The sequence below is a fragment of the Callionymus lyra genome, chromosome 10 (assembly GCF_982586985.1).
Source record: "Callionymus lyra chromosome 10, fCalLyr1.hap1.1, whole genome shotgun sequence".
Lineage (NCBI taxonomy): Eukaryota > Metazoa > Chordata > Actinopteri > Syngnathiformes > Callionymidae > Callionymus > Callionymus lyra.
This window is the reverse complement of record NC_141827.1, coordinates 9,354,660-9,369,481: the sequence shown is the minus strand read 5'-3', so window position 1 is coordinate 9,369,481 and position 14,822 is coordinate 9,354,660. Positions and strand designations below refer to the sequence as shown.

The 14,822-nt window shown below is 33.2% G+C and overlaps 1 protein-coding gene across 3 annotated transcripts in view; it reads left to right on the top strand.

The window, feature by feature from the left end:
• The window catches only part of col7a1 (collagen, type VII, alpha 1), a 73,806-nt gene that overhangs the window by 39,053 nt on the left and 19,931 nt on the right, over positions 1–14,822 (top strand). For 2 of the 3 annotated variants that reach the window (XM_087800056.1, XM_087800054.1), the window contains exons 62-80: positions 637–708; positions 788–832; positions 953–988; positions 3,223–3,258; positions 3,629–3,733; positions 3,799–3,864; positions 7,197–7,232; positions 7,307–7,342; positions 7,411–7,458; positions 7,525–7,572; positions 9,714–9,822; positions 9,883–10,088; positions 10,154–10,189; positions 11,669–11,713; positions 11,783–11,899; positions 11,967–12,038; positions 12,111–12,155; positions 12,419–12,454; positions 13,819–13,854. In XM_087800056.1, the coding sequence (XP_087656182.1) occupies positions 637–708; positions 788–832; positions 953–988; positions 3,223–3,258; positions 3,629–3,733; positions 3,799–3,864; positions 7,197–7,232; positions 7,307–7,342; positions 7,411–7,458; positions 7,525–7,572; positions 9,714–9,822; positions 9,883–10,088; positions 10,154–10,189; positions 11,669–11,713; positions 11,783–11,899; positions 11,967–12,038; positions 12,111–12,155; positions 12,419–12,454; positions 13,819–13,854 (1,230 nt within the window). Of the gene's footprint in view, positions 1–636; positions 709–787; positions 833–952; positions 989–3,222; positions 3,259–3,628; positions 3,734–3,798; positions 3,865–7,196; positions 7,233–7,306; positions 7,343–7,410; positions 7,459–7,524; positions 7,573–9,713; positions 9,823–9,878; positions 10,089–10,153; positions 10,190–11,668; positions 11,714–11,782; positions 11,900–11,966; positions 12,039–12,110; positions 12,156–12,418; positions 12,455–13,818; positions 13,855–14,822 lie in introns of all 3 variants that reach the window. The other variant, XM_087800055.1, reaches the window with a different exon arrangement.

The window sequence follows — 14,822 nt, the reverse complement described above, 5'->3', positions numbered from 1 at the left end:
ACTGTCCTGCTAGCATTTAGCTTCCCTAGCATAGTCAGCCCCTTTGCCTCTCTTTTCGTCTTTCGAGGAGCTTTTATGTCCAAACCGACTTTACAAATGCATCAGTTAGTCTGAGCTGTACTTTATATTTCTATATTTGTGAACAATTTGATCAAAAATAATCAGAATCATGCCGTTATTAGCTGTAAACACGCTGCATTTCCCGCCGCCATCTTGGAAAAATCAGAAATGAATTTAAAAAACAAAATGAAATATGATTATTATAATTTATAATGATATCAATATTAAAGAGTGATAGAAACTACTTATACTTAAGTAGTATAACTTAAAGTTTTTAAGTGTACTAATACTGTGTTGTAAGGTCAATCATTGTTTTTGAACTGCTGTAACAACCTAATGTCGAAAATAAAGTAATATCTTCAAATAAAGCATCAAATCAAGTTATATTATTATTAATTAATGTACTTATGTCATATATACAAGCATTTTATACACAACAAAGCTTCGTTATTGAAGTAAAAACTAAGCTGTTTCAGGAATTTCACTTTTTAAAGTAAAAAAAACTTTTACTACTTGTCATCAAGGGACGGTCCTTTTGTTTTTTGACAAATATGTCTATGCTTGTGACCCCACCAGGGTCTGGCAGGACTAAGAGGACCACAGGGTCCACCAGGTGCCATCGGACCACCCGGTGCAGCAGCGACACCTGTGAGTGAACTTGTATTTAAAATGATTATTAGAGATGCAAACATGATATATTTATCGTCTCATTTATGTGTCGCTACAGGGCAGACCCGGTCTGGATGGTAAACCTGGAGCAGCTGGTAAAATGGTAATAATTTACTAGATTTTTGCAAAGAATAATTCAAGCTTATTGTGATTAATATCTTGTTTATTGATAATAACAACAGCTATATTATCGACAACTAAATAACATTAAATATGTCCACAGGGGGAAGAAGGAGTACCAGGTGAAGATGGGAGAAAGGTTTGTAATCAACATATACTATCCAAATATCACACGTGTATTTTGATTTGATGATTGATTTCATATGAAATTTTTGGAATAACAGTTGATGTTTCTTTTTATTATAGTTGAAAATAGTTTGATTATAGTTGAAAAAAATTGATTATAGTCGAAAATTGTTTGATTATAGTTGAAAATTGTTTGATTATAGTTAAAAATTGATTGATTACAGTTGAAAATTGTTTGATTATAGTTGAAAATTGTTTGATTATAGTTGGAAATTGTTTGATTATAGTTAAAAATTGATTGATTACAGTTGAAAATTGTTTGATTATAGTTGAAAATGGTTTGATTATAGTTGAAAATTGATTGATTACAGTTGAAAATTGTTCGATTAGAGTTGAAAAAAATTGATTATAGTCGAAAATTGTTTGATTATAGTTGAAAATAGTTTGATTATAGTTGAAAATTGTTTGATTATAGTTGAAAAAAATTGATTATAGTCGAAAATAGTTTGATTATAGTTGAAAATTATTTGATTATAGTTGGAAATTGTTTGATTAAAGTTGGAAATTGTTTGATTATAGTTGAAAATTGTTTGATTATAGTTGGAAATTGTTTGATTAAAGTTGGAAATTGTTTGATTAAAGTTGGAAATTGTTTGATTATAGTTGAAAATTGTTTGATTATAGTTGAAAATTGTTTGATTAAAGTTGGAAATTGTTTGATTAAAGTTGGAAATTGTTTGATTAAAGTTGGAAATTGTTTGATTAAAGTTGAAAATTGTTTGATTATAGTTGAAAATTGTTTGATTAAAGTTGAAAATGGTTTGATTATAGTTGAAAATTGTTTGATTAAAGTTGAAAATTGTTTGATTATAGTTGAAAATTGTTTGATTAAAGTTGAATATTGTTTGATTATAGTTGAAAATTGTTTGATTATAGTTGAAAATTGTTTGATTAAAGTTGAAAATTGTTTGATTATAGTTGAAAATTGTTTGATTAAAGTTGAATATTGTTTGATTATAGTTGAAAATTGTTTGATTAAAGTTGAAAATTGTTTGATTATAGCTGAAAATTGTTTGATTATAGTTGAAAATTGTTTGATTACAGTTGAAAATTGTTTGATTAAAGTTGAAAATTGTTTGATTATAGTTGGAAATTGTTTGATTATAGTTAAAAATTGATTGATTACAGTTGAAAATTGTTTGATTATAGTTGAAAATGGTTTGATTATAGTTAAAAATTGATTGATTACAGTTGAAAATTGTTCGATTAGAGTTGAAAAAAATTGATTATAGTCGAAAATTGTTTGATTATAGTTGAAAATAGTTTGATTATAGTTGAAAATTGTTTGATTATAGTTGAAAAAAATTGATTATAGTCGAAAATAGTTTGATTATAGTTGAAAATTGTTTGATTATAGTTGGAAATTGTTTGATTAAAGTTGGAAATTGTTTGATTATAGTTGAAAATTGTTTGATTATAGTTGGAAATTGTTTGATTAAAGTTGGAAATTGTTTGATTATAGTTGGAAATTGTTTGATTAAAGTTGGAAATTGTTTGATTATAGTTGAAAATTGTTTGATTAAAGTTGAAAATTGTTTGATTATAGTTGAAAATTGTTTGATTAAAGTTGAAAATGGTTTGATTATAGTTGAAAATTGTTTGATTAAAGTTGAAAATTGTTTGATTATAGTTGAAAATTGTTTGATTAAAGTTGAATATTGTTTGATTATAGTTGAAAATTGTTTGATTATAGTTGAAAATTGTTTGATTAAAGTTGAAAATTGTTTGATTATAGTTGAAAATTGTTTGATTAAAGTTGAATATTGTTTGATTATAGTTGAAAATTGTTTGATTAAAGTTGAAAATTGTTTGATTATAGCTGAAAATTGTTTGATTATAGTTGAAAATTGTTTGATTACAGCTGAAAATTGTTTGATTAAAGTTGAAAATTGTTTGATTATAGTTGAAAATTGTTTGATTATAGTTGAAAATTGTTTGATTACAGTTGAAAATTGTATGATTATAGTTGAAAATTGTTTGATTAAAGTTGAAAATTGTTTGATTATAGTTGAAAATTGTTTAATTATAGTTGAAAATTGTTTGATCATAGTTGAAAATTGTTTTAATTGTACCTGATGCATACAAAGTATGTTTGACTCAAATTGATATTAAGATGAAAATAAAACACATAATCACAAAAAAATTCATATCTCAACATTAAAGAACGTTCATGTGTTTTATTGACAGGGCGACAGAGGAGAAGATGGAGCGTCTGGAAAAGATGTAATTATTGTTCTCATATTTTTTACACATATTTTCTTTTCTTTTCAATCACGTCTATATATCTTGTGGTTTATTTCTGCCCCTCACGTCCATCACGGCAGGTTCACCGTCACACTGTGACGTGCACGAGGCTCTGAAGAAACTATATTTATCTCCAGCCTCTAATGATCAAGCTCATCCTTCAAGAGCTACTTTCTTCTGAGAGCAGATCCAGAGCCCAGTGTCAGACTCGTGTTTTCATGTGCAAATTCAAATGAATGATCTTCCAGAACATCAGTGGAGCGCCGGAGCGACCACCTGCTTTGATTCCCTCTCGAGATAGAAGGGTTGACTTCTATCAAACATCTCACCTTTTTTTTTTCTTCTTCAGGGCCGCGATGGTCAAAAGGGAGACGATGGTTCCGATGGGCCCAGAGGCCCCGTCGGTCACCCCGGGCAGCCTGGAGTTCCCGGTAACATCGGCCCACCTGGCCAGGTGTGACGTTAAGCACATGTTTTTAAAGCATGCGGCACAAACCTATCTTTAATGTTGTCTCTCAGGTGGTGTATGTGAAAGGTGTTGAGCTGCCGCAGATCCCAGGAGCTCCAGGGACTCCAGGAATCCCAGTGAGTGAAAATAATTTGACATATTTCTGGTTCAAATTATCATAAATATGGTAATAAAAGTCGGGAAGTGGAGCAAAATAATTGGGTCAGAGTAAACTTTTAGACAAGTGGGCCACAAGTTGTGTATATTTACTGATCACATGTACAAATATTATATAAAAAGTGATTTAAAAGGTAGTAAATCATACTTATTTAGGCGTATTGTTAATGAGAGTAATTTGAATTTTATCATTGGATCAAAGTTTGGCTTTTTTTTGTTGATAATCTCGGTATATGAGTTTCTGGCAACAGTTTTAGTGAATTCCCTTAGTCTGTTTACACCAAACCCCTGGGCAAAATGCGGCCCTTTGACTGCATTTATGCGGCCCTTGTCAAAGTATGATCATGTATAAATGGTTTTAATGCATTAACAAATGTATTTTGTATTTATTTTTAATTTACATTTTCACATAACACTTCCCTCCTTTTTGTGTGTATTTTTCGAGTATATATTAATCCCTTAAAACATTTTCACAAGTTAGTTGAAGAAATGTTTTGTAAAAAAAACTCATCTATACAAGAATAAAATTGCAGCTTATTTAGCTTAATAAATGTCACGGCCTAATGATGCATGTCAATATTTTTTAGGGATTTTTTTTCGTCTTTCTTTTTGCTTGACGGCCCCTAACAAGATTCACAGAATTTAATGTGGCCCTTGAGGAATTTAAATTGCCCACCCCTGGTTTACACGGACACGAAGGACAGACTTTTCAGTTTCACAACCGTTTTTCGTAACCATGGCAACATGAACGATAGCCGCTTGTTACCAGCATTTCTTCAACTAACCCCTGGTTGTTTCCCGTGACTGAACGTAAGTCGTTACTTGTTTAGTGGTCACTGGTCCAGGGGCTCTTTACCGGTCCCTTAAGTATTAGATACTGGCCCGCAAAGAACGAAAAAACATTTAGATACATTTAAGCTATTGATTATTGGTTAGTGACGGTGGAAAGATAGTATTTTTCAGGTGACTTTTGACGCTTGTTTTAGTCAAAAATAAACCTGTAAACCAGTCAAAAATAATTGTGAAAATGAGTGAAGCACAAACTATATGATTTATTCTACTGTTTTTATCTATTACTACATAACGCAGTAGAAACAAGAGTTGATGAATGATGCTCTTGAATCGATGTAGCGACGGACGACCTGAGAGGGGGCGGGACTTAGATGGCTCCACCAATAGGACAAGACGAAAGTTAAAAGGCGTCATTTCTTTTAGAAAATCTCCTGTGGTTTGAAACAAACTTTGTCTCTTAAAAATTCTCACCGAACAAGTCATCAAGGTTTTTTTTAATTAAGTCATACAAACAAGGGATTTTACCCTAAATAAAGAGGCAAATGGCCAAATTGACTGTTTTTTTCATAAGGGATCAACCAAGCAGCTTTTTTTCTATATAGTTTTCTCTCTTTTGCTTCTATTTTCGGCCTCCTTTTGAGAGTCCGTCCAGCGACGTGTCTGTAATAATCGTACAATTTGACAATAATTACATTTAACGATGCCGTCTGGTGCGTCTGATTAGAAACCTCAGCGGGACTCATCGCCATCAGGCTGTAAATCCTCTGAGACGATCCAGTGTTTTTTTTTGGTGTTTAATTCAAACGTATGGATCAACACTAGATTCTGGTCCTGAGTTCTACACTTTAAATTGGTCTCGGGGTTTGGAAGGAAGAGTTTTTGGTCGTCTTGACCCTCAGTTTTAATTTACATCTAGTGATTATTCTGGTTTTGAATTCTGTTAATCTATGCAAGCATGGATTTGCGACAAACATGAACAAATGATAAATTAATTAAAGTAAAATCAAGTATGAGAAAGATTCGGATACATTTTTTTTGGCATCAATATATATATATATTAAACACCTGCTGTTTATCTTTTTTTGTGGAAAATCTGCAGATAAATTCATTTTTATTTTATTTTAATTAAATATGTTCATGCATTTGATTTAATATTTTAATAATTAATAATAATAAAATAATTTAATTCGATAATTTGTTCATTTAATTTTTATTTCAATGAACAAATGCTGGTATAATAGTGCCAACAAACATTATTAAGAGCACCGAGCTACTACTGACCATTTTAGCCAATCATAGGACGCGCAGACGATCATGTGACGAGGTAAAGGAAACTTTTTTATATTGAATTTAAAAGGCGACGAATGAAAGAAAATTACTTGCAAAATGGAATTTTGATTGATTGGAATTCGAATAGAAAACTTTATGTGTCAAAAAAAAAAATAATAATAAAAAAATATATATGTTATAATAACATTATTATTATTCACTAAACCTCAATTTTTCAATATACAAATAATTGAATACATTTTTTCTAAATTTTAATTCATTCATTCATTTTCTACCGGTCGCGGGGAGACTGGAGCCTATCCCAGCATCATAGGGCGAGAGGCAGGGGACACCCTGGACAGGACGCCAGTCTGTCGCAGCAAATAAATGAATGTCAATGCTTTAATAAAAACCACTAATTTTTTCGACTACTTCTACTACTACTTGTACTACTTCTTCTACTCCCACTACTACTTCTACCACTAATTTTTCCGGCTACTTCTACTGCTAATTTTTCTACTACTACTTCTACTACTTATTACACTTCTACTCCCACTAATACTTCTTCCACTCATTTTTCGGCTACTTCTACTTCTACTTCTAATTGTACTTCTTCTTCTACTCCCACTACTATTTCTACCACTAATTTTTTCGACTACTTCTACTACTTCTTGTACTGCTTCTTCTACTCCCACTACTACTTCTACCACTAATTTTTCCGGCTACTTCTACTACTACTTCTACTACTAATTTTTCTACTACTTATTACACTTCTACTCCCACTAATACTTCTTCCACTCATTTTTTCGGCTACCTCAACTTCTACTCTTAATTCTTCTACTACTACTTATTATACTCCTAATTCTTCTAATACTACTTCAACTACTTATTCTACTTCTACTAATAATTATTCTACTACTTACTCTACTTGTACTACTAATTACTACTTCTACTTCTTCTACACAGACGCCAGTCTGTCGCAGCAAATAAATGAATGTCAATGCTTTAATAAAAGCAACATTTCAATTAAAAAAACCAATTATTAACTATTTAATTCAACCAATCAAATAACCTGATAACCATTAAAATAACCTGATAAACAACTGATAAACGTCCATAAAGGTACATGTCGTTGTGTGTCTGCATCAGTTGTAGCTACGATGCTGATGTTTATCTTTTAGTTTCGACCACACGCTCATCTATTGACGTTTTTATCTTTTCGTTCCTCCAGGGTAACCCGGGCGTTCCTGGACCGAGAGGACCGCAGGTAAAAAACCCTTTTATTTGACTAGATAATCAACCATTTCTCTGCTTGTGTTTTCACTTGTGTTTCCTCTGCAGGGAGATCGAGGTCCAGCGGGTTCTAAGGGCGACTCTGTGAGTGAGGAGTTCCTGCTAATGCATGTTTAAAAAACATTTGTTCACGCTGGTGTTTATATCTCCAGGGAGACCCCGGCAGCAACGGCAAGCCGTGTCCACCTCTGTCTGAAGAAGTAAAACGAATCCATGGTTTCTCCGGACGTGACTTATGATAATAACCTGGTTTTCTCTCCCGCCAGGACGTGAGGCGGGCGGTGAAAGAGTTGAGAAAGAATGAAGTCATTAAGGTATGAAGGTGGATCAAAATCTTGTTTTAAAACTGATCTAATCTTTGGTTTTGATGTGGTTTATAATTTAATAGTTATAATAGTTTTAATAGTTTCTTTCAATGATTTCAAAGTGTTGAGCATCAGATTTAACATAAGTCATCAAATGTTGCTCTGTTTGCTAATATTAGAAGTTAGTGTCCGTGTTACAAGCTTTAAACTCTACTACTCCCACTAATAAGTATTATTCTACTACTAATTCTTCTATTACTTATTCTACTTATACTCCCACTACTACTTCTACAACAAATTTTTCCGGCTACTTCTACTACTACTTCTACTACTAATTTTTCTACTACTACTTCTACTACTTATTACACTTCTACTCCCACTAATACTTCTTCCACTAATTGTTTCGGCTACTTCTACTACTACTTGTACTACTTCTTCTACTCCCACTACTACTTCTACCACTCATTTTTTCGGCTTCTTCTACTACTACTTCTACTACTAATTTTTCTACTACTACTTCTACTACTTATTACACTTCTACTCCCACTAATACTTCTTCCACTAATTGTTTCGGCTACTTCTACTACTACTTGTACTACTTCTTCTACTCCCACTACTACTTCTACCACTAATTTTTTCGGCTTCTTCTACTACTACTAGTACTACTTCTTCTACTCCCACTACTACTTCTACCACTAATTTTTCGGGCTACTTCTACTACTACTTCTACTACTAATTTTTCTACTACTACTTCTACTACTTATTACACTTCTACTCCCACTACTACTTCTACCACTAATTTGTTCGGCTACTTCTACTCTTTCTTGTACTACTTCTTCTACTCCCACTACTACTTCTACCACTAATTTTTCCGGCTACTTCTACTACTACTTCTACTACTATTTTTTCTACTACTACTTCTACTACTTATTACACTTCTACTCCCACTAATACTTCTTCCACTAATTTTTCGGCTACTTCTACTTCTACTACTAATTCTACGAATTATTCTACTCCCACTACTACTAATTCTTCTGCTACTTATTCTACTTCTACTACCACTACTTCTTCTACCACTAATTTTTTCGGCTACTTCAACTTCTACTCTTAATTCTTTTACTACTACTTATTATACTCCTAATTTTTCTAATACTACTTCAACTACTTATTCTACTTCTACTAATAATTATTCTACTACTTATTCTACTTGTACTACTAATTACTACTTTTACTTCTTCTACACAGATTTAAGTGTTTTTTCTTTACCAAATCCTGTAAATGTAATGTTTCGCCAGTTTCCTCTTAGACTTGAAAAACTTGAAAAGTTAATCATTTGATTTTGTTGTTCGATTTTTGATACAAACGTGAAAAAACGAATTTAAAAAAAAATCTGATGGAAAGACTTTATGTCCATATTGTCAGTTTGACGAATGTGTCAATAAATTGTTGATTAAATTCAGTTGAATTAGTAGTTTTTATTTAAGTTACTCATCGGTTTGTTGACTTCAAACAGATTTAAATGTTATCTGTGTCGCGTAACAGTTGTTGATAAGATGGTTCAGGAAACGAGTGATAAAAGTAAAACATGTCCAGTTAAATATAAAAACCTTTAAATTACTTTTAATTCACAACATTACTTCATACACAACATGCGTTTACAGACACATCCCTCCATGATTTCATTAGTTTAATCCAGCCATCCAACACCAAATCAGCTGTTTTGATTGACAGCTGTCGGATCCTTGTGACCCCTTGACAAAGAAGGCAGAAAATTAGGTCATTTCCTGACTTGCCTGGTCCAATCAGATGATAAAATCGTTTTCTGTGACCGCGTGCTGTCAATAAAGTTGTAAATGTAATCATGGCCGATATGTTTTACTACAATGTCACTTATAATTGTGTTTTTAATTGTAATATATGGTATAATAATAGTTATAAAATACATTACAGACATTTTTACTGTGACTGTGTCGTGTCAATAAAGTTGTAAATGTACTTGAATTACCAGAATAAATTACAAAGTTAAAGTTAAACAAAAAAAATGGATTATATTCAATAAATTAATGAATGTAATATTTAACAAGAATACTAACAAGAGTCTCTCTGGACAAAGAAAACATAAACGTGATGTTCCTCTTCGACCTCCCCAGGAAGGGGGGACTGATACAGGCACAGGAGGTGATGGGAGGGACGGGGCAATTGGGCCCAGAGGCAGCAAAGGAGAACCTGGACTCAACGGAGACCCTGGAGAAGATGCAAGTAGAACATGTGACCCGGATCTAAAGTGACTCTGACGAGTCTTCTTTACTCGCCAGGGAGGTCGAGGTCCTGCAGGAACTAAAGGTCCGAAGGGGGATCAAGGAGACAAAGGCTCTTCGGGGACACCCGGTCCTCCGGGGAGAGCCGTTGTGGAACAGGGATCGGAAGGACCACCGGGGCCACCCGGAGAGACGGGAAAGACTGGACGCCCGGGTGTACCTGGAAGAGCAGGGGAGGCTGGAGAAGCAGGAAGCTCAGGAGAGAAGGTATCAGAGGAGGCTCGTGATGAATCAGAAGATGGTGAGAAACTGGACCTTTTTGTTTCTTTCAGGGCGATAGAGGAGAGAAGGGAGACAAGGGTCAAGACGTGAGTGAAGAACTTTAGTCTTGAAGGTCATCAAAATATTAAATGGTTGAATTAAACATTTCTATTGTCAAAAATATGATTATATAAAGTTTTTTTGTTTTTATTGAAATTTTTATTTTTTATAACTTGATTACATTTTTTAAATAATTGAATTCAATAATTTAAATATTTCAGGTTTGAATTTGTTCTTTCTTTGTTCTAATGATATATAACAAAAAAAATTTCTAAAGATTCTATTTTTTTGTTACTTGATCGAACTTTCATCCAATATCACTTTTACTCCATGTGTAAAAATAAATGATTCATTTTGAAAATATTCATATTTTTTAATTGAATTATTAAAATAAACAAGTTTAATTTTACAAATTATTGTGTGAATGCTGAAGACCTGTTAATTAATCTAATCATACATAGAAACTTCATTTAACTTTAAAAACACTTTTGTCTACTTACTACTACTAATACTACTAATACTATTAATTCTACTACTACTTCTACTTTTACTAGTAATTCTATTTCTACTTCTACTTTCACTACTAATTCTACTACTAATCTTATTTCTGCTTTTACTAATTATAGCTACTACATATTCTACTAGGTACTACTACTTCTACTACTACTTCTACTTCTACTACTACTTCTACTTCTACTACTAATTCTATTACTAATTATACTCCCACTACTAATTCTTCTTCTACGTCTTCTACTTGTACTTCTAATTATTGTACTACAACTTCTACTACTTCTTCTACTTCTCCTCCCACTACTACTTCTACCATTAATCCTTCTACTACTTCTTCTACTTTGACCTATAATTATTGTACTACAGCTTCTACTACATCTTCCACTTCTACTACTCATTTTTCTACTACTTCTAGTACTTATTCTACTAGGTACTACTACTTCTACTACTTATTCTACTTCTACTACTACTTCTACTACTAATTCTTCTACTACTACTTCTACTACTAATTTTGCGGCTACTTCTACTACTTCTACTGCTAATTCTACGACTTCTTCTACTCCAGCTACTACTTCCACTACTACTTCTTCTACTTCGATTACAACTTCTACTTTTTCTTCTACTTCCTTTTCTTATTTTTTCTTCTTTTCAACCTTTTTCACTTTGTTTCAATGTTTTCACATCAGTCCTTCTTCTTCATGCCATCATTTCAACTGTTTCAACACATTTTTACTTAAAACTATACTAAAACTTTCAAGCATTTACACGTTCAGCAGATTCAGCATTGACACTGCATTTTTTTATCTGGAAATGCACATTTTTTAGTTGAAAAAATTGATTAAAAACAAGAATTGAATGCTTAAAAAACGAACTTTTTAATGAATAAAAAGTTTCAACAGTTTAAATGTTACATTCAACATTCAGTATTCCAATGACACTTCTATACTACTCTTTAATTTCCGGGTCTCATCTTATAAAACTAAACTTATTTTATTCTAATGGTTTTGGATTCCTAGGGTAAACATGGAATTAAAGGATCCTCTGGCGTGCCGGGTCAAAAGGTGAGGTTGATTAATCCTTTAAATTCCAAAAACTGATGATGGACAATCGTTTATTTCGATGCGCTTCAGGGGGAATGTGTGGAACAAGTTCAGACGGAGTTCCCTGGAGCCAAAGGTCCACCTGGCATCACGGGACAAAAGGGTGAAGCGGGTTTCCCTGGACCCGGAGGACTTAAAGGAGAGCAGGTACGACTTCGACATCTCAGAAATACTCGCATTCGTACGACGATGTTTGTCCTGCTGTGTGTCTCAGGGCTTCGGCGGGCCTCGAGGTGTCAAGGGAGATAGAGGAGAGCCGGGAGAGCAAGGACGAGATGGGTCTCAGGTGTGTTTGGTTTGATTAAACGTAATGACTTCACTGGTTTCTTTCTGTTCAAGTGTTTTTTTTATGTGGCAGGGGACCCCCGGAGAACCTGGAAAACCGGGACCAGACGGGAAGCAAGTAAGTTCTTAAGTAACCTCTACTGTCTTAGATCTTTGAGGATAAAGTCTAAGATGGAGAGACGATCGTTCTTTTACTGTTGCCGTATACAAATAATCAAATTATATTATCATTATTAACATAATTATTGCTGAGAAATAATGTTTTTGTTTTTTTATTCCTCTGTAAATATCCTCTCATCAGTTTTATTCTTTACAAATCTTTTGTTTTCTGTGTTGAATTATTCCATGAATCATCAGAAATGTGTTCTCTGTCGTCTCTAGGGCCAGCCTGGGTTCCCCGGAGTTCTGGGAAGACCGGTAGGGTTTCTACGCCGTGTTCTGAATCCATCCATGCGTCCATCCATCCGTCTATTCAGCCATTCATCTATCCGTCTATCATTTATCCATCCACCCATCTACATATGCATCCATTCATCTATCTGTCTATAATCTATCCATCCATCTACCTATGCATCCATCCATCTATGCGTCTATCTATACCTTCCTTTTCAAACCTTCATCTATCTCTCTACCCATCTATCTATCTGTCTACCCAATCCAATCCATCCATGGATGTATCTGTCTATCCATCCATTCGTCCACCTTTTATCCATCCAGCTATTCATCTATTCATCCATTTGTCTATCTCTCTATCCATCCATCCATCCATCCATCCATCAATCTGTTTATCCATCCATCCGTTTATCCATCCATTTGTCCATTCATGCGTCTTTCCATTCATCCATCCATCCATCCATCTATTCGTCTTTTCATCCATTACTATGATTTCATCGATGATACATCATCTATCTATCCATCCATCCATGCATCCGTCTACCCATCCATCGATCCATCCATCCTTTCATTCATTCCTTCTATCCATCCACCCATCTGTCTGTCCATCAATGATACATCGTCTATCTAGCCATCCATCCATGCATCCTACTACCCATCTATCGATCCATCCATCCTTTCATTCATTCCATCTATCCATCCATCCATCCATCAGCCGACCCATCTATCTATCCATCCCTCTATCGATCCAGACATCCTTTCATTCATTCCTTCTATCCATCCACCCATCTGTCTGTCCATCAATGATACATCGTCTATCTATCTATCTATCCATCCATCCATACATCCGTCTACCCATCAATCGATTCCATCCATCCTTTCATTCATTCCGTCCATCCATCTGTCAGATTAATTTGAGCAGATAGATGCATAGAAAGGAATGACTTGTTCCGATGCCTGCAGCTCCAGAGCTGATATTTCTGCTCCATGTTTGTTGATTTTGTTCTCTGTGTTTGACTTGTTCCACTTGCATGTCAGCGTGAGTCACTCAAACGTGTGCACGGATGACGAATCAGCCATGAAACAAAATAGCATCACGCTACCTCACATGTTTATATGGATCACTGGTGTCCAAACAATTTTTTGGAAGAGACGTTTGAAGTTAATTCTAGCCGGGACCGGGCGTGAACAGTGACATCAGAGCAAGAGCTTCATCGTTCGGGGATTAAAAATGTTTTCTCTCATCAACCAGTTCAACCCAAAACTGAGTATTTACTGTTTTAGTAAGAATTGTCTCTATGTATTGCTTTACTCATTCAAAATCATTTTTGATTTTTGGAGAAAGTGATGTGTGATACTGACACATGTGCTCTTGTGTAATCCAACAGGGAATCACTGGAGATCCTGGTACAAGAGGGCCGACTGTAAGTCTGACCTTCAAGTTGTCATTTCCTTACAAAGACATTGTTCCATTTGTTCTATTTGTCTATGTATTGATCATGGACCGTTACCATAGCAACATCGATTACAACATAGAAAGTTGTAATCGCAAACTGAAAACTAAGTTTGTCTCATTTTAAGTGTAAAAAAAAGTCTGATTAGACTTAATGATGAATTGCATTCATCTGACAAGACTCATTTAAAGATATTCACTTAAAAAATAAGCCTGCATTTTTGTATTTGATTAGATAATTCTGACAATTGCACAAAAAAACATTTTCTTCTGAAGTTTAACAATTTCTAAATACAAAAACTAAACAATTCTCAAATTAAATCGAATCAGGTATTTTTTCATAAACACAAAAAAAATCATAATCATTAGTCAAACAATTTTCGACTACAATAAAATCATTTTCAACTATAATACAATTTTAAAAAATTATAATCCAACAATTTTCAACTTTTTTCAAACAATTTTCAACTATAATCAAACCATTTTCAACTATAATCAAACAATTTTCAACTATAATCAAACAATTTTCAACTATAATCAAACCATTTTCAACTTAAACAAACAATTTTCAACTATAATCAAACACTTTTCAACTATAATCAAACAATTTTCAACTATAATCAAACAATTTTCAACTATAATCAAACAATTTTCAACTATAATCAAACCATTTTCTACTATAATCAAACAATTTTCAACTATAATCAAACCATTTTCAACTTAAACACAATTTTCAACTATAATCAAACAATTTTCAACTATAATCAAACAATTTTCAACTATAATCAAACAATTTTCTATTATAATCAAACACTTTTCAACTATAATCAAACCATTTTCAACTTAAACAAACAATTTTCAACTATAATCAAACAATTTTCAACTATAATCAAACCATTTTCAACTATAATCAAATAATTTTCAACTATAATCAAACAA